Source organism: Diabrotica virgifera, chromosome 8, assembly GCF_917563875.1.
Source record: "Diabrotica virgifera virgifera chromosome 8, PGI_DIABVI_V3a".
Taxonomy (NCBI): Eukaryota; Metazoa; Arthropoda; class Insecta; order Coleoptera; family Chrysomelidae; genus Diabrotica; species Diabrotica virgifera.
The window spans coordinates 191,947,551-191,965,980 of NC_065450.1; the positions used below are offsets into that span (position 1 = coordinate 191,947,551).

General features: G+C 34.1%; 1 protein-coding gene across 1 annotated transcript in view; it reads right to left on the reverse strand.

Moving 5' to 3' along the window:
* The window catches only part of LOC126889623 (gastric triacylglycerol lipase-like), a 55,246-nt gene extending 39,138 nt beyond the window's left edge, over positions 1-16,108 (reverse strand). Inside the window, exons 1-3 of the mRNA XM_050658097.1 lie at positions 15,892-16,108; positions 10,408-10,594; positions 3,165-3,291 (exon numbers count right to left, since the gene is read on the reverse strand). Of these exons, the coding sequence (XP_050514054.1) occupies positions 3,165-3,291; positions 10,408-10,594; positions 15,892-16,062 (485 nt within the window). The 5' untranslated portion in view covers positions 16,063-16,108. The remainder of the gene's footprint in view (positions 1-3,164; positions 3,292-10,407; positions 10,595-15,891) is intronic.
* Positions 16,109-18,430: the final 2,322 nt, after the last annotated feature.

Sequence of the window (18,430 nt, forward strand, 5' to 3'; positions counted from 1 at the left end):
CGACCGCACTAATTAAACTCAACCATTTATTGTTGAAAAAACCATAACCACAATATTTTACATATTATAATACTACTGTTGCTCTGATATGACGGTATATTCATTCAACTACATTCTATTTTAATAAGAACTATTGGAATACCATAATAATTGGTATTATAGAAACTTCCTAAGAAAGCCCTGAGATAATTAAGTTTATTTATTTTTCTTTCTATACCTTCTTCTTCTTTAAGTACCGTGCCCAAATTTTTAGGCGTGGGTAGCTTCCATAACAGTTTGCCGATATCGTTCTCGATCTTGTGGGGCATGTAACAGTTGATCTGCTTATAAGCCAGTCCATTGAGGAATGTTTCGGAGCCATGAATATTTCTTCCTACCAATTCCTCTTTTTCTGTCGATCTTTCCATTGAGTAATAACTGCAGCATCCTGTATCTGCTACCTCTCATTATATCCCCCAGATATTCAAGTTTTCTGTTTTTCATCATCTTGGTTAAATCACCTTCGCCTTGAACTACTCTGTTTAAGACTTCTCTGTTTGAAATGCGTTGAACCCAAGATATTCTGAGCATTCTACGATACGACTTCATCTCAAAGGCTTCTAATTTGTTCATCATGTTAAACTTCATGACCCAAGTTTCACATTCATATAGTAATACAGGATACACATAGCATTTTAGGAACTTGATTCTTAGTTGTAAGTTCAGCTGAGAGTTGCTCAGAATAGATCTAAGTTTCATAAATGCTCCTCTTGCAATTTCTATACGAGTTTTAATTTCTGCATCCGTATTTAGTGTCTCGTTTATCCAACATCCTAGGTATTTAAAATGGTTAACTTTTGTTTTTGGTTCATCACTGACAATTAGTTGCATAGGGCCGACTTCTTGTTTAGTAACCACAAGTAACTTTGTCTTTGTTGCATTTATGTTAAGTCCATTATTGGAGCATTCTCTAGTCACTCGACCTATAAGGAATTAAAGATCTTCGATATTTTCAGCCATGATCGCGGTGTCGTCTGCATATCTGATGTTGTTAATAGTTTCTCCCCCGATTCGAGCTCCACATTGTCCTTCCAAGGCTTCATTAAAAATTATTTCTGAGTATACGTTAAACAAAGTTGGGGATAACACACAACCCTGTCTGACACCTCTTTGAATGCAAATTTTGTCTGTTTCTTTGCCGTATACTAAAATTAAAGCTTCTTGATTCCAGTATAGATGTTGCAAAAGGCTCAGGTCTTTATCATCTATTCCAATCATTTCTAGATATTCAAACAACCTATCATGTTGAACTCTATCAAACGCCTTCTCAAAATCTATAAAGCAGACGTAAATTGGTTTCTGTACTTCCCATGATCGTTGAAGTAATGTTAACATTAAGAACAAAGCTTCTCTTGTTCCCAATCCTTCTTTGAAACCGAATTGTTTGTTTCCCATTGTCTCTTCACATTTCTGCTTGATTCTATTAAGAATTATCTTAAGAAGTAGCTTGAGAGAGTGGCTCATGAGACTTATGAGTCTAAAGTCTTTACATGATTATGTATTAGGTTTTTTTGGGAGCGGAAAAAATGTAGACTCTAACCATATCTGTGGCATCATTCCAGTCTCGTATATATGGTTATTATATGTTTGTTAGTTGTGAGATATTGTCGTCATCCTGAAGTTTGCGCCAGTCTGATGGTAATTGGTCAGGGCTTGGAGATTTCCCATTTTTGCTCTGTTTGATGGCTTTCTTCACTTCCGCTTTTCAAATACTAGGAGCAGTATTCGTATATTTTGTGGTGTTAAGTGGTGGCCTCGTATCCAGGAAGAGCTCTTTTATATAGTTAGTCCATTCTTCCTTTTTTTCATCCAAGTCGAGCATTATTTTTCCTTTGGGGTTTCTCATAAAGTGAGGGAGTTCTTTTTCTCTGAGTGTAGGTAATTTCTTTAAGCTTTTTATGTATATCAAACTCGTCATGTTTTCTTTGTAGTTCTTCCATTTTACGACATCTTTGTTCCACCCATTCTTCTTTTGCTCGCTTAACTTCGTATCTTATTTGTCGATATATCTCTCTATATCGAATCTCGCCTTTGTTTTTCCAATTTCTTCTTTGTTGAATAAGGTCTAGTATTTTATCGGTTATCCAATCCTTTTTCTTTATTGGGTTTTTTCTGGTTTCAAAACTTCATTTGCTATGGTGACCATGGCGAAATTCATGATATCTAGATATTGACCGATATTTTCTTGTTTAGATCTTTCTAACTCTTTTTTAATCTCACGATTTATCTTATTTCCGAACTCATCTGCTAGTACGGCATTTCTTAGGAGTCGAGTATTAGGTTTCTCCTGCGTTGTGGGGGCTTTTATTCTTTTTAGTTTTAGTTTAAATTCAGCACAGAGTAGATTATGGTTATTTGCTGCGTCTGCACTTGTGTATGTTTTTGCAAATGTAATACTGTTTCTAAACCTTCTATTAATGATAATATAGTCAACTTAATTTCTGACTATCTTTCCCTCTCGATCAGGTGGAGATTTCCAGGTATATAGTCGTCTATTAGGTTGCTGAAACAAAGTATTTGCTATAATGCATTTCTCTTCTTGGCAGAACTATATTAGTCTTTGCCATCTTTCGTTCCTTTCTCCAAGTCCATAATTTCCGGCTATATCTTGTGTGATTTCGGCACCAACTTTTGAGTTGAAGCCTCCCATAATAATTGTAGCTTCATGTTTTTTTGTGCTCCGGAGAATTTGTTTAATTTGGCTGTAGGATTTCTCAATTTATTCATCTGGTTTGTCAGCTGTTATTGCATAGACTTGCATTATATTAATATTCAGTAGTTTATTTTGCAGCTGAATCATCATGATACGATCATTGAAGGGGACGAAATTTCGGATACAGTTACGAATTTCTTCTTTGACAATGATTGCGACTTTGTTACGTCTGGGTCCTTCTGCCTTTACCGAGTGGTATACAATGCATCCATTACTCGCAAATATGTTTGACCCTAGCCATTTCGTCTCGCATAAACCTAGGATAGTAATGTCTAGTCTGGCCATTTCTAGCTGAATATTTTGTAATTTCGCACCTTTAAATATAGTTGTTACGTTCCACGTAGCTATATAGTAGCTTTTCTACACCATATACTATAAAAATATTTAAAAAAAGGACGTGACAATTACTTACGAAAAATTCCAGTAGTCGTAGTTACTCTGATCAAGACCATTTATATTTCCAGTACTATAAATCGTACCTCTTAGGGATAAGAAAAAAACTTGCCTATCACCGCCGCCCGCTACCAGAAATTGATACGCTAAAATAATAAAATAAAATAAGTAATGAATGATATAACATTTATAGTCCAAGCTGTGGATGAAAACTATGTCGATTTCAGGATATAATTCAGGAATTTTTGAAACCTTTCAGGTGTTGTAAAGGACGATGCCAGGAACACCTTCTACTAAAATGTAACCAAATATTTTAAGAGCTTTTTATTTATGACGTTTTACATTCGTCTGTTAAATTTGCAATTTTTAAAGATTTTTAATTGTGCAGCTTAGGATATTCATTGTAGAGAAACACTTTTAAATATAAATTACGTGATTTATTTTGATAATATTTTTTTTTATTTTTTTAAGAATTTAAAATGAAGATGTTTTCATTTCAAATAATAAAAAAAATTGTAAAGCCCGATTGGTGAACTTGTTGCTTAGATATTTTAAATTGTTTATTAAGAGAGATCAATTGTTGATCAAGAATGTGTCCTCCTCCTCTATCTGTTCTCCTTCGTAAGGATGTAGTGGCGTCATGTAAGTCGTTTGACTATTTTTGTCCAGTTCTCTCTCTCCTGTGCGTGCTGTTTTGCTTCGGAGAATGAGTAGCTGGTCATGTCCTTTATTTGGTCCGACCATCGTAATGGAGATCTTCCTCTGGATCTTCTGCCCTGTACGTTGCCTTCAACTATCATTCGTTCCATGCCTTCTCTTCTTCTAGTTATATGTCCAAAATATCTCAGTATATTTTGGTTGATAGTTGTGCTGAGTCTAGTTTTTATATTAAGTTAGGCTAATATTGAATTATTTGTGCGATGTTCGGTCCATGGTATGCGCAACACCGGTAGACCCACATTTCAAATGCCATTATACGTTTTGAATCTGCTTCTTTGATGGTCCAAGTCTCTGAAGCGTAGGTGGCGATAGGAAATATTAACGCTCGGACTAGGCGTAATTTTGTGTTTTTTGTAATGTCAGTGTTCTTCCATATTTTTGTGAGTTTGGCTGTTGCCGATCTGGCCATTATGACGCGCCTACGGATCTCATCTTCGCATCCTCCACTGTTAGTAATAACGGAGCCTAAGTAATTAAATTGTCTGACCACTTCGTAACCAGTGGCGGCTGGTCCTATGAGTCAGGTGAGGCAGTGCCTCACCAGTATACCAATCGACTATTTACGTTATTTCGTTATTTCATCATCAATTCTTTAAATACAATTTAACTGTTTGAAATTTGCTAAATAACTTTATTTTCGTTATATCATCATCAATAATTCTTTAAATACAATTTAACTTTTTGAAAATTGCTAAATAATTTAATTTTTATTATAAAACTTTTTTTATTAACTTTATTTTTATGATAAAAAAAAATTAGTACGGCCCTGACCCGTTCTTCATAACACACCGATCTACTCTACTAGGTACCATTAGAGGCACTGCCTCTGATGGTACCTCCTCTAGCATATTACGAAGCCGACGGAGATCGGCCGGCAGCATGACTGAGAATAATTTTTGGAAGCGGGATTAAGTATCCTTTCAGAGGTAGGCAAAAATATGCCTCTAGCGTGGTTTTGCAGTTTTAGGTAGTTTGTTAGAGCAGTTTGTTCTAGTTACGTGTACTTACTATTAGTATAAGAGATACAATAGATGTTTAGAATATGTTATTATGCTCTGACTGGCTGAAAGTCATTAGCCAATGTCAATTAAATAAATAAATTAATAAAAAAATTAGAAATTATGATTTCTTTCATAATAATGAATTTACTTTTAAGTACGCTGTTTATAAAATAAATAAAAAACCAAAAAAATAAAATCTAACCCTTAGTTTATTTAACATAAAAAAACAATCTTATAATATAACCGTAATTTGCTTACTTGCTTGTTTCTATTTGCATATATGCAATACATTTACAATATAATAAAATTGGTTCTAAAATGAAATTATCACGTATTTGCAGGTATATTGTTTGCGTACCATAATTTCATTTTGGCAAGTGATTAATAATAACAGAATCAATCAACGGACAAACCAGAATGATCCTAAGGGGGGCTACAACTGGTGGGTCTCTGGGGGTATGGATTTAAGGCTTTAAGGATTTAAGGCATTTAAGGCTTATAACCCCCAACCCCCCAGTTACGCCACTGGAATCAGTTGTCCGTTGTTTTCATGTAGTATATAATGTAAATTTTGCTTAATATGGCTGTTCAAGTGTTCAACGCTGATGAGCCAACGACGAAACATCTGATTCTTGCTGTTTTGATATGTGGTATCATATTAATTATTATTTTTAGCTAAAAAACAGCTACTATGAGTATGAACCTGTTAGAGACTTAGAACTTTCGTAGCTATTCTTTTGCGAATAAAATTGTTATTTATTATCGTTTGCAAGCCTTAAAATAAATACGGTGCCGTTCTGTGACGTTATGACGTCACAAAATCGACCTTCCGGCTATTAAAGAAAATCTAACCATAATCCTCAAGTGTAGTGTGCCTCACCATCTTGTACTATCACGAGCCGCCCCTGTTCGTAACCTGCCAAGTCTCTTATCTCCGGTTGGTTGTTTCTGATTCTATCGATGATCATTACTTTGGTTTTCTGTATATTTATTTTCAAACCATATTCCGTACTCACCGTTCCTAGCCTATTCATAATTTCTTCCAGTTCTTCTGGTGAAGACGCCAATATAACAGTGTCATCAGCATACCGTAGGTTTTTTATTTTTCTTCCTCCTATCGTTGCTCCACCTTGCCATTCCTCAAAAACTTGACGCATAATGTGTTCACTATATATATTGAATAGAATGAGGGATATTATACATCCCTGCCGTACTCGGGATTTTAATTTGAAGTTTTTCGAAACCACATAATTAACTCTTACATTAGCGGTGTTATTTACATAAAGTGCTTGTAATAGATAGATTAGATGTTCTGGCGTACCCATTTCTCTAAGTATATGCCACATTTTGTCCCATTTTACGTTATCGAAGGCCTTGAAATAGTCAACAAAGCACAATATTTCTATGTTAAACTCTCGAGATTTTTCGATAATTTGACGAATATTAAGAATGTGTTCTCTTGTTCCCCTACCTGGGACGAATCCGCATTGTTCTTGGGGAATTTGCGGTAAGAGAATGGATTTTAATCTTTCATTGATTATTGTTAGAAGTACATTGCTCGCGTGAGATATCAACGCTACTGTACTACGGAGAGATAGAAGCGGATTTTGTGCGTGATAAGTAATATGGAACAACTATACGGGAATATGTTGAATTAGTTGTGTACATGACTTTCACCAACGGCCGGAAACCAGAGTTGGGGCCGAGGGTAGTTATAAGGGGTGAAAATCGCGGATTTTATTATTTTTTTTATGACGCTCATGATCGAGATAGTGCACCAAAACTTGGAAATAAGTAGGTCATGACGTAACTAAGTAAAATCTCTAGGGGCGGAACTCTGCGTGGCCGACAAAGGGGTGGGGGTAGGGGTGAATATAAAAAATATAAAGGGTTTTTTGCGACGTTCGTGATTGAGATAGTGGACCAAAATTTGGGAATAAGTAGATCATGCCATTACTAAGTAAAATCCCCAGAGCCGGAAACCAGAGTTGGGGATGAGGGTAGTTATAAGGGGTCAAAATCGCCGTTTTTATTATTTTTTTTTGTGACGCTCATGATCGAGAGAATGCACCAAAATTTGGGAATAAGTAGGTCATGACGTAACTAAGTAAAATCTCCAGTGGTGGCACTCTGCGTGGCCAACAAAGGGGTGGGGCAGGGGTGAATACAAAAAATATAAGGGGTTTTTTTGCGACGTTCGTGATTGAGAGAGTGCACCAAAATTTGGGAATAAGTAAACCATGACATAACTAAGTAAAATCCTCAGAGCCGGAAACCAGAGTGGGGCATGAGGGTCAAAATCGCCGTTTTTTTATTTTTTTTTGGGACGCTAATGATCGAGATAGTGCACCAAAATTTGGGAATAAGTAGGTCATGAGGTAAGTAAGTAAAATCTCCAGGGGTGGAACGCTGCGTGGCCGATAAAGGGGTGGGGGTGGGTGTGAATATAAAAAAATATAAGGGGTTTTTTGCGACGTGCTAGATTGAGATAGTGCACCAAAATTTGGGAATAAGTAGACCATGACTTAGCTAAGTAAAATCCCCAGAGCCGGAAACCAGAGTTGGGGATGAGGGTAGTTTTAAGGAGTCAAAATCGCAGTGTGTATTATTTTTTTTGTGACCCGGATCAACATTTGTACCCCACGCAGCGTTCCGCCCCTGGAGATTTTAGTTAGTAATGTCATGATCTACTTATTTCCAAATTTTGGTGCACTATCTCGATCACGAACGGCAAAAAAAACCCCATATATTATTATTTTTATACTCACCCCTGCATACCACCCCTTTGTACCCCAAGCAGCGTTCGGCCCCTGAAGATTTTACTTAGTTACGTCATAACCTACTTACTCCCAAATTTTGGTGCAATATCTCCATCATGAGCGCCACAAAAAAAAAATAATAAAAACCGCGACTTTTACCCCTTATAACTACCCTCGTCCGCCACTCTGGTTTCCGCCTCTGGGGATATTACTTAGTTATGTCATGGTCTACTTATTTCCAAATTTTGGTGCACTATCTCAATCACGAACGTCGCAAAAAAACCCTTATATTTTTTTATATTCACCCCTGCCCCACCCCTTTGTCGACTACGCAGCGTTCCACTCCTGGAGATTTTACTTAGTTACGTCATGACCTACTTATTACCAAATTTTGGCGCGCTATCTCGATCATGAGCGTCACAAAAAAAAAATAATAAAAAACGGAAATTTGACCCCTTATAACTACCTTCCTTCCCCACTCTGGTTTCCGGCTCTGGGGATTTTAATTATTTATGTCATGGTCTACTTACACCCAAATTTTGGTGCACTATTTCAATTACGAACGTCGCAAAAGACCCGTTATATTTTTTATATTCACCCCTACCCCCACCCCTTTGTCGGCCACGCAGCGTTGAGCCCCTAGAGATTTTACTTAGGTACGTCATGACCTACTTATTCCCAAATTTTGGTGCACTATCTCGATCATGAGCGCCATAAAAAAAATAATAAAATCCGCGACTTTGACCCCTTATAACTACCCTCGGCCCCAACTCTGGTTTCCGGCCGTTGGTGAAAGTCATGTACACAACCAATTCAACATGTCCCAGTATAGTTTTTCCATATTACTTATCACGCACAAAATCCGCTCCCAGCTCTTAGACTATACGGTAATTACTGCAATCTGTCGGAGAACCTTTTTTGTATATGGGAATAAACGTGAGTTTACCCCAGTCATTTGGCCACTTTCCGGTATTCCAGATCTCATTGCAAATATGAAACAATATTATACAAGAATGTATACCTTTTTGAAAAAAAAATCGTACAGAATTATTCCTAGATCCACTCCCCTTCTAAAAATTTATATTTTCATATTCTGATGTAAACAAATGCGTAAAATATTTCTCAATCTTTTATTTCGGGTTGGAAGGGGCGCAGATTTCGTTATAAACATATAGAACTGAAGCGGCCCCTATATTGCCCCTATATGGCCCCTGAAGTTGCCATTGCTTTCTCAAGTGTCTTTTTGCGGCAATTTTTTCTCTGACTGAAGGAGATATTTCATTTTTTCCTTGACGCGTTTCGTAGTGTTGGGTAGCAAACTAGGCCTCCTTCTTTATAATCTTGGTCAACTTTTCTGCCTCTGCTTCTATGTCAAGTTCATTTTTTAAAGGCTGATTTAAGGTGATTAAATGATCTAATTGTTCCCTGAATACTCCCCAATCGGTTTTATTATTATATAGGGATGGTTCTTTTGACAGATCCAATATTTTTGAATATATTAATATTATCATTGGAGAATGATCCGGTGAAAACTCATGGCAGAATTTCGCTATGCACTTTTTAGTATCAACACCATTTGTGACGCAAAAGTCAATAGCATCGGGAATCTTGTTACTGTCAGATGGCCAGTATTTTGGTTCTCCAAAATGGTTACACCAAAAGTATAGATTGAAAACAGGAAGAAAATAAGACTGCAAACTTTTTTAAACAAATATCTAAGAAAAGTCTTGAAAATATACTGGCCCAACAGAATAACTAATACCGAACTATGGGAAATAACAAAACAAACTAACATATCCACTACAGTCCAGGAACAAAAATGGAAATGGAAGCAACAAAGCAAGACCAGCACTTGATTACCAACCAGAGGGAAAAAAAGACGAGAGAAGACGACAAAATTTGACCAGGATAGGGTGAAGTCAAAAACAGAGCAAAAAATAGAAGAGAATGGAAGGAACTACTACACAGTTTATCCAGAGTATATGCGTTGTTTCACATTATAAGAATTTCGACCGTGCGATGGTTAAAATCTACAAAGTGGTTCGAGCTAACATAAATATGGAATTTTTCTCGTTTCACTGCTTGAAATATTCGGTGAAGGGAGAAAGTTGCTCGAGCCACTATGTAGATTTTAACCATCGCACGGTCGAAATTCTTATTATGTGAACGTTCGCTAAAGACAAAAGAAGATGCGCTGTCCGGGCCAGAGAGCAATCTTACAATTTTTGTTCAAGAAAAGCATAAGCACCCAATACTCCACAAGGAGGGATAGAACTAGAGAGAGAGAGTAAGAGAGAGAGAGAGAGAAAAAGAGAGGGAGAGAGAGAGAGATATTAGTTATTTACAGTTGTATTCTAAAAATTGGTCGCTGATGATATAATGGGACGTGTCAGATTGGCATTGACGTACCTACGTTAACAAAACGTTTTTAAGTGGTAGTGCCGTTTGTTGGTATAAAATTGTCAGGAACATTAATTAAATTTATTCTCGTCATAGAAAGGTACAGTGCACAGACTCTAAAGGTGCCGGTGTGGGATAACGTCTATGCGCAGTATTATATAGTCGGTGTATGAGAAAGTATTCGAAATAATGAAATTACAAATTCTATATTAATTTGTATTTCATTATTTCGATTACCTTCTCTGTGATACACCGACTATAATACTGAGACTGAGCATAGACGCCGTCCCCCACCGGCACCTTTAAAATCTGTGCACTTTACTTATGTTTAAATGTTTCGAACATTAACAGAAAATACATAATTAATTGAAAATATACATACCAAGACTTTTTTCTTGTGAGGACATAAAGCCTCTAGTATTCATATAAATACCGTGAACCATTAAAATGGGTGCCAATGAAGTATTCAAATTTTTACTGTATGCTCTGATGACTGAAACTTGATAACCGTCTCCAGTTGTTAGTATTTTTTCTTCAACAGTGCAGCCCCATCTCCCCAAAATTTCCATCTAAAACCAATATTAATTACAATCATGCTTATAGTAAAAATAAAAAGCAACTAAACTGAGTTTACATAATCACAATAAAAGTCAAGAGGTTACATAACATATTCAGGATACAAAAGAAGCCTCATCTCCGCATAATTTCTATCCAAAACCGAGAATAATCATAATTGTCCTTCACATTACATTTCGAACATTTGTACTTATGGTAGTGGTATTTTCGGGCCGCTGATCACAGTTTAAAGAAGCAGAAGAAGAAAAAAGAAGATGATTAAGCTTCTTGAGACGTGACGTGCGCATCACTGTTTTTTATTTTATTTTTATCGCACAAGACATGAGTGGGTTCAAAAGAATCAATGGGGGGAGCGTACAAATGTTCGAAATGTAAGATAGGACAATTATGATTGTCCCTCCTTAACAGGTAAGTCAACCAATCAATTAATCATGTAAAAATAAAAATAAAAATAACCTAACTAACTTAAGTACAATAAAACACGGAGGAAGAGAATTACATAAAGAAATAAAAAAGCTAATAGAACAAATTTGGACACAATACACACTACCAGACGATTGGAACAGTGGTATTATAGTAGACAAGGCGAAAATGGCGAATTAGTTGAAAAAAATATTCCCATGAATTTTTTTTCCATAATTACATTCTTAAGATATCCCAGAATAAGGTTCAAGAAGTCGCCCACCTGAAAAGTGGGCCAAATTTTTTTTTAATTTTTTTTTAAAACAAATTGCAAAAATCAATATTTTTGGCCCGGACAATTTTTTTTTGTAGTTTTTTGGAACATTCTGGATAAAAAAGGTTTCTTATAATTTTTCTCTAAAGTTGATCGTTTTCGAGTTATAAGCAATTTAGAATTGAAAAAAACGAAAAATGGCGATATTCAAGGCTTAAAAACTCGGTTAAAAGTTACTATTATGAAAGTCAGAAAGTGACTAAATCTAAGTTTAATGCCCCCCCTACAAGATCCCGAAGAAATTTTTGTCACTATTCTATTACTAAGCTGTTATTTTTCAGTAATAATATTGAGCGCCATACACGTGGTAGGCGGCCGTAAATGTGAATGCAAGTAAGATGCACAATTGGACTGCCGGAGTAGCATCTCTCTCGGACTCTGCCGACATTTAAGGCCGCCTACCACGTGCATGGCGCTCAATATTGTTACTTAAAAATAATAGCTTAGTAATAAAATAATGACAAAAATTTCTTTGGTATCTTGTAGGGGGCATTAAACTTTGATCAGTTTCTGACTTACATAATAATAACTTTTAACCGAGGTATTAAGCCTTGAAAATCGCAATTTTTCGTTTTTTTTTTCAATTTTAAATTGCTTATAACTCGAAAACGATCAACTTTATAGAAAAATTATAAGAGACCTTTTTATCCAGAATGGTCCAGAAAAAACCTACAAAAAAATTGTCCGTGCCAAAATTATTGATTTTTGCAATTTATTTAAAAAAAATTGTTAAAAAAAATTTGGCCCACTTTTCACGTGGGCGACTTCTTGAACCTTATTCTGGGATGTCTGACGAATGTAATTATGCAAAAAAATATCATTGGAATATTTTTCCCAACGAACCCGCCGTTTTCGCCTTGTTTATATATAATATAAAGAAGGAGTTCGGGAGAATTGCGAGAATTACAGAGCAATCAATTTATTAAACACCCCATATACAATTCTAGAAACATAATAAACATGAGACTAAAAATAAATATTAGGAGAATCCCAGAACGGGGCCATAAATACAGTGAAGCAAATAATTCAAAAATCGAGAGAATACAACAGAGAAATAATGCACCTAATTCTCATAGATTTTAAAAGCGCTTTTGATACAATTAATCGGACGAAAATAATGAAGGATCTAGAGAATCTTGGAATCCCTGAAAAGTTAGGACATAATAATATACTAACAGTGAGCCTACCGAATATCACAGCAAACATCTGTGAGGTGTTTCTTAAAGTATGAGGTTTTGTAATGTTATATTATGGGATAATCTAAAAGATAATTAATACGCTTTTTTTATTAATATCTTAGCAATATTCACTCCCTGTTGACCCTGTAGAATTTTAGTGATTTGATGTCAAAAACTCCATTATTTATGTTCAAACGATTTGCAATGTAGCTTATTATTGTCAAAAAGTGTACTCCACGAATATACGACTGTCTTGTATTATCGCAACAACGAATATTTTAGTGTGCAACATAAGAAGTACGAAAGTGTTTTGCTCTAATAATTATAGCAATAAACAACAATATAATTTGCAATTTAATTTCGTTCTTCATATTTTGCACAGTAAAATATTCGTTGTCGCGATAATCCAAGAGAGTCGTATATTCGTGGAATGGGGTATATTTATTTTAGTATACAGGTTTGATCGAAACTCGAAATGAGGATTTTCTGAGTTTTCTTAAATGGAACACCCTGTATATTATGCATTGTAATGAAATTAAATTTTAGAGTACTTTTTCATTTCTTAAGTATTTTCTTTACCTAACTACTTTAATTTTGTGAGTTATTTGTGATTATTTAAACCAAACATTTATTTCAACAAAAATTACTTGAAATTTTAATATGTTGGGAGTAAAAATATTTAATCAAAAATAATTTTTCGAAAATAGATAGATACATATTAATCTAGACTGCTTAATTTATTAATATTGGTTGAAATAACAAAATACCTTCGTAGTTAACATTGTTTGTGAGTAAAATATTAATAAAAACATACAATATTTTATCAAGTTGACTATGACTTTGTCACTAAATTTGCTTACACATTTGACATTTGCTTCGTTCCTATTACTAATATAAATTTTTCTAACGAGGAACTGATTAATAAGGCTTATGTGCTAGAAAAGTATAAAAAATGTGCTACTAGGAATAAAAATTCCTAGTATCCTCAGCAATTCTCTGATATACAACGATGAAGAAAAAAACTTTTAAAAGTTTTCTAGGAAAACTGGAACGGTTTCAATGGACCGGACACATAGATTACGAGAAATCTCATCGAACAAACAAACACTATTTTAAATGATTAAAATTAATTTAAGGTAATCCTAAGTATTACTGAGAATCTGCATATTAGTACGACTATTCTCGTAATTTAAGTGTCTAGTTAGTCGAATCAGTGCTAATAAACTTTGAAAAGGTTCTCTTCTGGGTTGTCGTCTTACAGGGAATTTCTGATGATAAATTCGTATTGCTAGTAGCTCATTTTGGTTATACTCTCCTAGAGCAAAAACTATACTAATCAGTTCCTTCAAAAAAAAATTCATATTAGTAATGGTAGCAAAGCAAAGTTCTTAATAAAAGCAATGAAAGTATTTAATATACCAACACAACTAATAGAACTGATAAAAGAATCTAAAAGTAGAAAGTAAAATCCGGATACAAAACGAACTAACGGAAACAATAGATGTTAAAAAGGGACTACGCCAGAGAGACGCTCTATCATGCATCTTGTTCAACATCGTACTCGAGAAAATAATTAGGGACACAACGGTCAATACTCGAGGAACAATCATTAATAAAAGCGTGCAAATACTAGCATTTGCAGATGATGTTGACATAATCGCAAGATCAAGAAAAGAAATGATAGAGGCATTCAATCAAATAAAATGAGCTGCACAAAATAGTGACCTTAAAATCAACCAGTACAAAACAAAATATATGCCGGTAAGTAAAAACGCAGAAATAAGGCAGCCACAAAATATAACAATAGGAGAATACAACATTGAGGGATTAAAAAACTTTACATACTTGGGATCCCTAGTCACATCTGATAACAACGTAGCGGAGGAACTGAAGAGGCGAATATTTATTGCCAATAAAAGTTACCATGGCTTAATTCGGCAACTAAGATCAGATAACGTCGCAAGAAAAACAAAATGCCAAATATACAAAACCTTAATAAGACCGGTACTCACATACGGCTCAGAAACCTGGACACACAAAAAGAGAGGAAACATTGCTAGCCACCTTTGAAAGAATAATCTTGCGACACATATTATAAGGGTACAAAAGAAAACGGAATTTGGCAAAGAAGGTACAACTTTGAACTATACAAAATATACCAGGATACGGATATCATAACATTCATTAAAATAGGATGGCTGCGTTGGATGGGACATGTAGAAAGAATGGAAGAAGGCGAAATACCAATCAAAATATTCAAACAGATGCCAGCAGGAAAAAAAACTAGAGGAAGACCGGCGCTGAGATATTTAGAACAAATAGAAAATGATATAGTAACCTTAAAAATAAAAAACTGGAGAAAAAAAGCACGATACAGATCAGAATGGAGAAGAATCCTGGAACAGGCCAAGACCCAGAAAGGGTTGTTGAGCCAGTGATGATGATGATGAATGGTAGCAAAGCAACTGGAACTATAAAATTATTATAATGTCAAATTTTTATAAGGAAGTTTAGTGTCAAAGTCATAGTCAACTAGGTAGAATATTGTATGTTTTTTTAAATATTTTACGCACCAACAATCTTAAATGTAGGTATTTTGATATATCATTAAACAATAATAAATTAAGGATCAGTCTAAATTTGTATTAAGCTTCAAAAAATAATTATTGATTGAACATTTCACGGCTAATCTAATAAAATTTCACTTAGTTTGTGTTGCATTTAATGTGTGGCTTAAAAGGTCACGAATAACTCACAATTTAAAACAGTTCAGCAGTGATAGAATTCTATTTTACGTGCTCTGGGCCCAGTGTAGGGAATGATTAAGAAATAAAAAATCATAAAATATAATTTTATTGCAATATTACAATACAATGTGTTTAATTTAAAAAGTCACAAAATACTCATTCCGACTTTTGAACAACCTGTATACTAAAATTGAACATTTCGATATATGAATAATTTTTAACAACTATATATATTACTACACATAAGCAGGCTAAAAATAATTTGAACATGAATAGAATTTTTGATGTCAAATCACTACAATTCCACAGAGTGTGAATGTTGCTAAGAAATTAACAAAAATAAGGAATTATCTTTTAAACCACCCCGTGTAGCATTACCAAACCTCATATTTTAAAAAAGAAGACATCGAAGAGAAATAAAAAATGTAAAAATATCGTTTTATTTCAAAAAACCAAGTTATAAGCAACTTCCAGTGTAACCGGAAGTAGGAAAGAGATGAAAATATTTTCATTAAATAGTTCACACATTAAATAGTTCACACAAATACCCCCTGCTTCCAATCTTCATGATTGAGTTAAATATTTTTTATGATTCATGTTAATAAAAAGAATCAAAGTAATCAACTTACAGGACTGGCTCCTCCATCGGGATCAATTTGGCAAGTGCCACCATTAGTTTGTCCAAATAAATTAAAATAATATTCCAGTTCAGTAGTACAAGTTTTCACACCTGCAGTAGTTAATGTGACCGAACACGAAAAACAAAGGACTGATAAAAAAAGATATATCGGTGAACCCATTTTTACTGTTCCACTAGTTCAAATATTTGGATAATGTCATTTGTTACCAAATTTATACCAGAATGGTTCTATAGCTTTTCAAACACGTAATCCATATCACATTATTAAAGTAATTACAAAGGCAAATGTTTGCTTGTAGATAAAAAAAATACATTGTTAAAAGTGTAAATTATTGCCAATAATACGTGTTATAATATTTATTATTGTTATTTGTGTTAGAGGCACATTACTCGTCCTTTTTCTTCACGTGCCATATCAGAATTATCAGACGTTGGCGATCACCATTACGAAGGCTTCTCTATCTTCTGCAACATGGAATAATTACCCTACATTTGATAGATATTTGAGTACATTCATGAATGTTTTTTGACCAAGAAACTTGTTTTCTTCCTACACCCCTACGCTTCTCTACCTTTTTTGACCCTCCTTAGCACTCCTTCATTAGTGTTTCTTGCTGTCCAAGGTATCTTTAGCATCTGTCTGTGAATCCACTTTTCCAATGCCTCCAATACACATTGTTAATGTGTATTGGACAACAATTTTAGTGTTACTAATTCTATTAAATTTTGATAAATCCTCAGCAGAGCAGATTAAACAGTCCTATTTCTTCCAGGAAATTTGGTATATCAATAAACTTTTAACCTTCGGATGAACAAGGGGGTAAATTTGGACCCCTGCGTATGTTTTTCTTTAATAAATTTAAAAGTATTTTCAATTTTTAACTCATTATTTTTTTATTTGACTTTAATATCATTCTACTCTAAGTTCACAATCAAGATGCAGTAGAAATAAACAAACCAAGACACGTTAAATGTTACTAGGAGCACTCCCAAATCATAATTTACAATGTATATACATTGTTAATCCCAAATTATGATTTACAAAGTTTATACATTGTAAATTATGATTCAGGAGTGCTCCTTGTAACATATAACGTGCCCTGGTTTGTTTATTTCTACTGCATCTTGATTGTGAATATAGAGTAGATATCCTCATATTATGAAATAAAAAAAATTCCCTATATTTTACAAATAAAAAATATATTTTGAAGTTTATGTTTATTAAAATACCGTCTATTATGTGGAATTCCAAGTAGTTTTACAATGCGCGTTATCAAAATCTATTTTTAGACTGTGGTGCATGTTATGTACGAATCATGACATTCCTGTCTGCTACAGTTAGTCATTATTATTATTTCCTGGCGTATATTATTATAGTTTCTTAGTGTTTTGTCTACATATAAGATATGGCCCGCACATATCTTACTGAGGCTAAGTTACAGGAAATTGTTACTGCTAGCGATTTTTGTGATGATATAGAAGATGAAATAGTATCAGAAAACGAGGATGTATTGTTAGATGAAGATTTAAATGCTGAAAACATTCACTCCAGGTCATTTTTGACCTGGGGTCATTTTTTATCCCCGTTGGTCATCCGTGTAACAAAAAAAAGTTGGTCATCAGAAGGTTAACAGATTATCTGGGAGCATATGAGATAATATAAGAAGAAGAAAATCTCGCGCTTATATCCCAAAAGCGTTCAGATAACTTACTGATGAATCTTTTAAGACGTGAAAATTTGAAAGTATATGTAGGAAGATTTTATTGTTTACCTCACAAAATCTGCATTATGTCACATTGTAATATTATAGTACAGTGAGCACGTAACGGTTGGAATAAATTCATTTTCTCGAGAATGAACGACTTTGGAAAAAATCCAAAAACAGGTCAGTTTTTATTTTTAAATTACGACTTTTTGGCATATATATCATACTAGTGATGTCACCCATCTGGGTGTGATGACGTAATCGATGCTTTTTTTAATGAGAATAGGAGTCGTGTGATAGCTCATTTGAAAGGTAATTCAATTTTCTATTCAATAATATATAAACAGTAACACAATTATTTACACAGGGTGTCTAAAAAATTTTTTTAATTAAATTTATTGACATAAAAAGAAGAATGTATGTAATTTATTTAATTCAAAATACATTTTACTGCTATCAGAAAACAGAAAAAAATGTTTATTTGATAAATAAATATTGCTTTTCAATTAAATTAAAAGTTCAAACTGCCAAGAGGCAGGTGGATGGCTGCTTTAATATTGAATTTAAGGAAAAAACAATATTTATTTATATAAACATTTTTTTTCTGTTTTCTGATAGCAGTAAAATGTATTTTGAATTAAATAAATTACACACATTCTTCTTTTTATGTCAATAAATTGAATTCAAACAAGTTTTTTTGGACACCCTGTATAAATAAATAGGTTTATGTTTATATTACTGAATAGAGAATTGAATTACCTTTCAAATGAGCTACTACACGACACGACCTCTATTCACGTTTAAAAAAACATCGATGGCGTT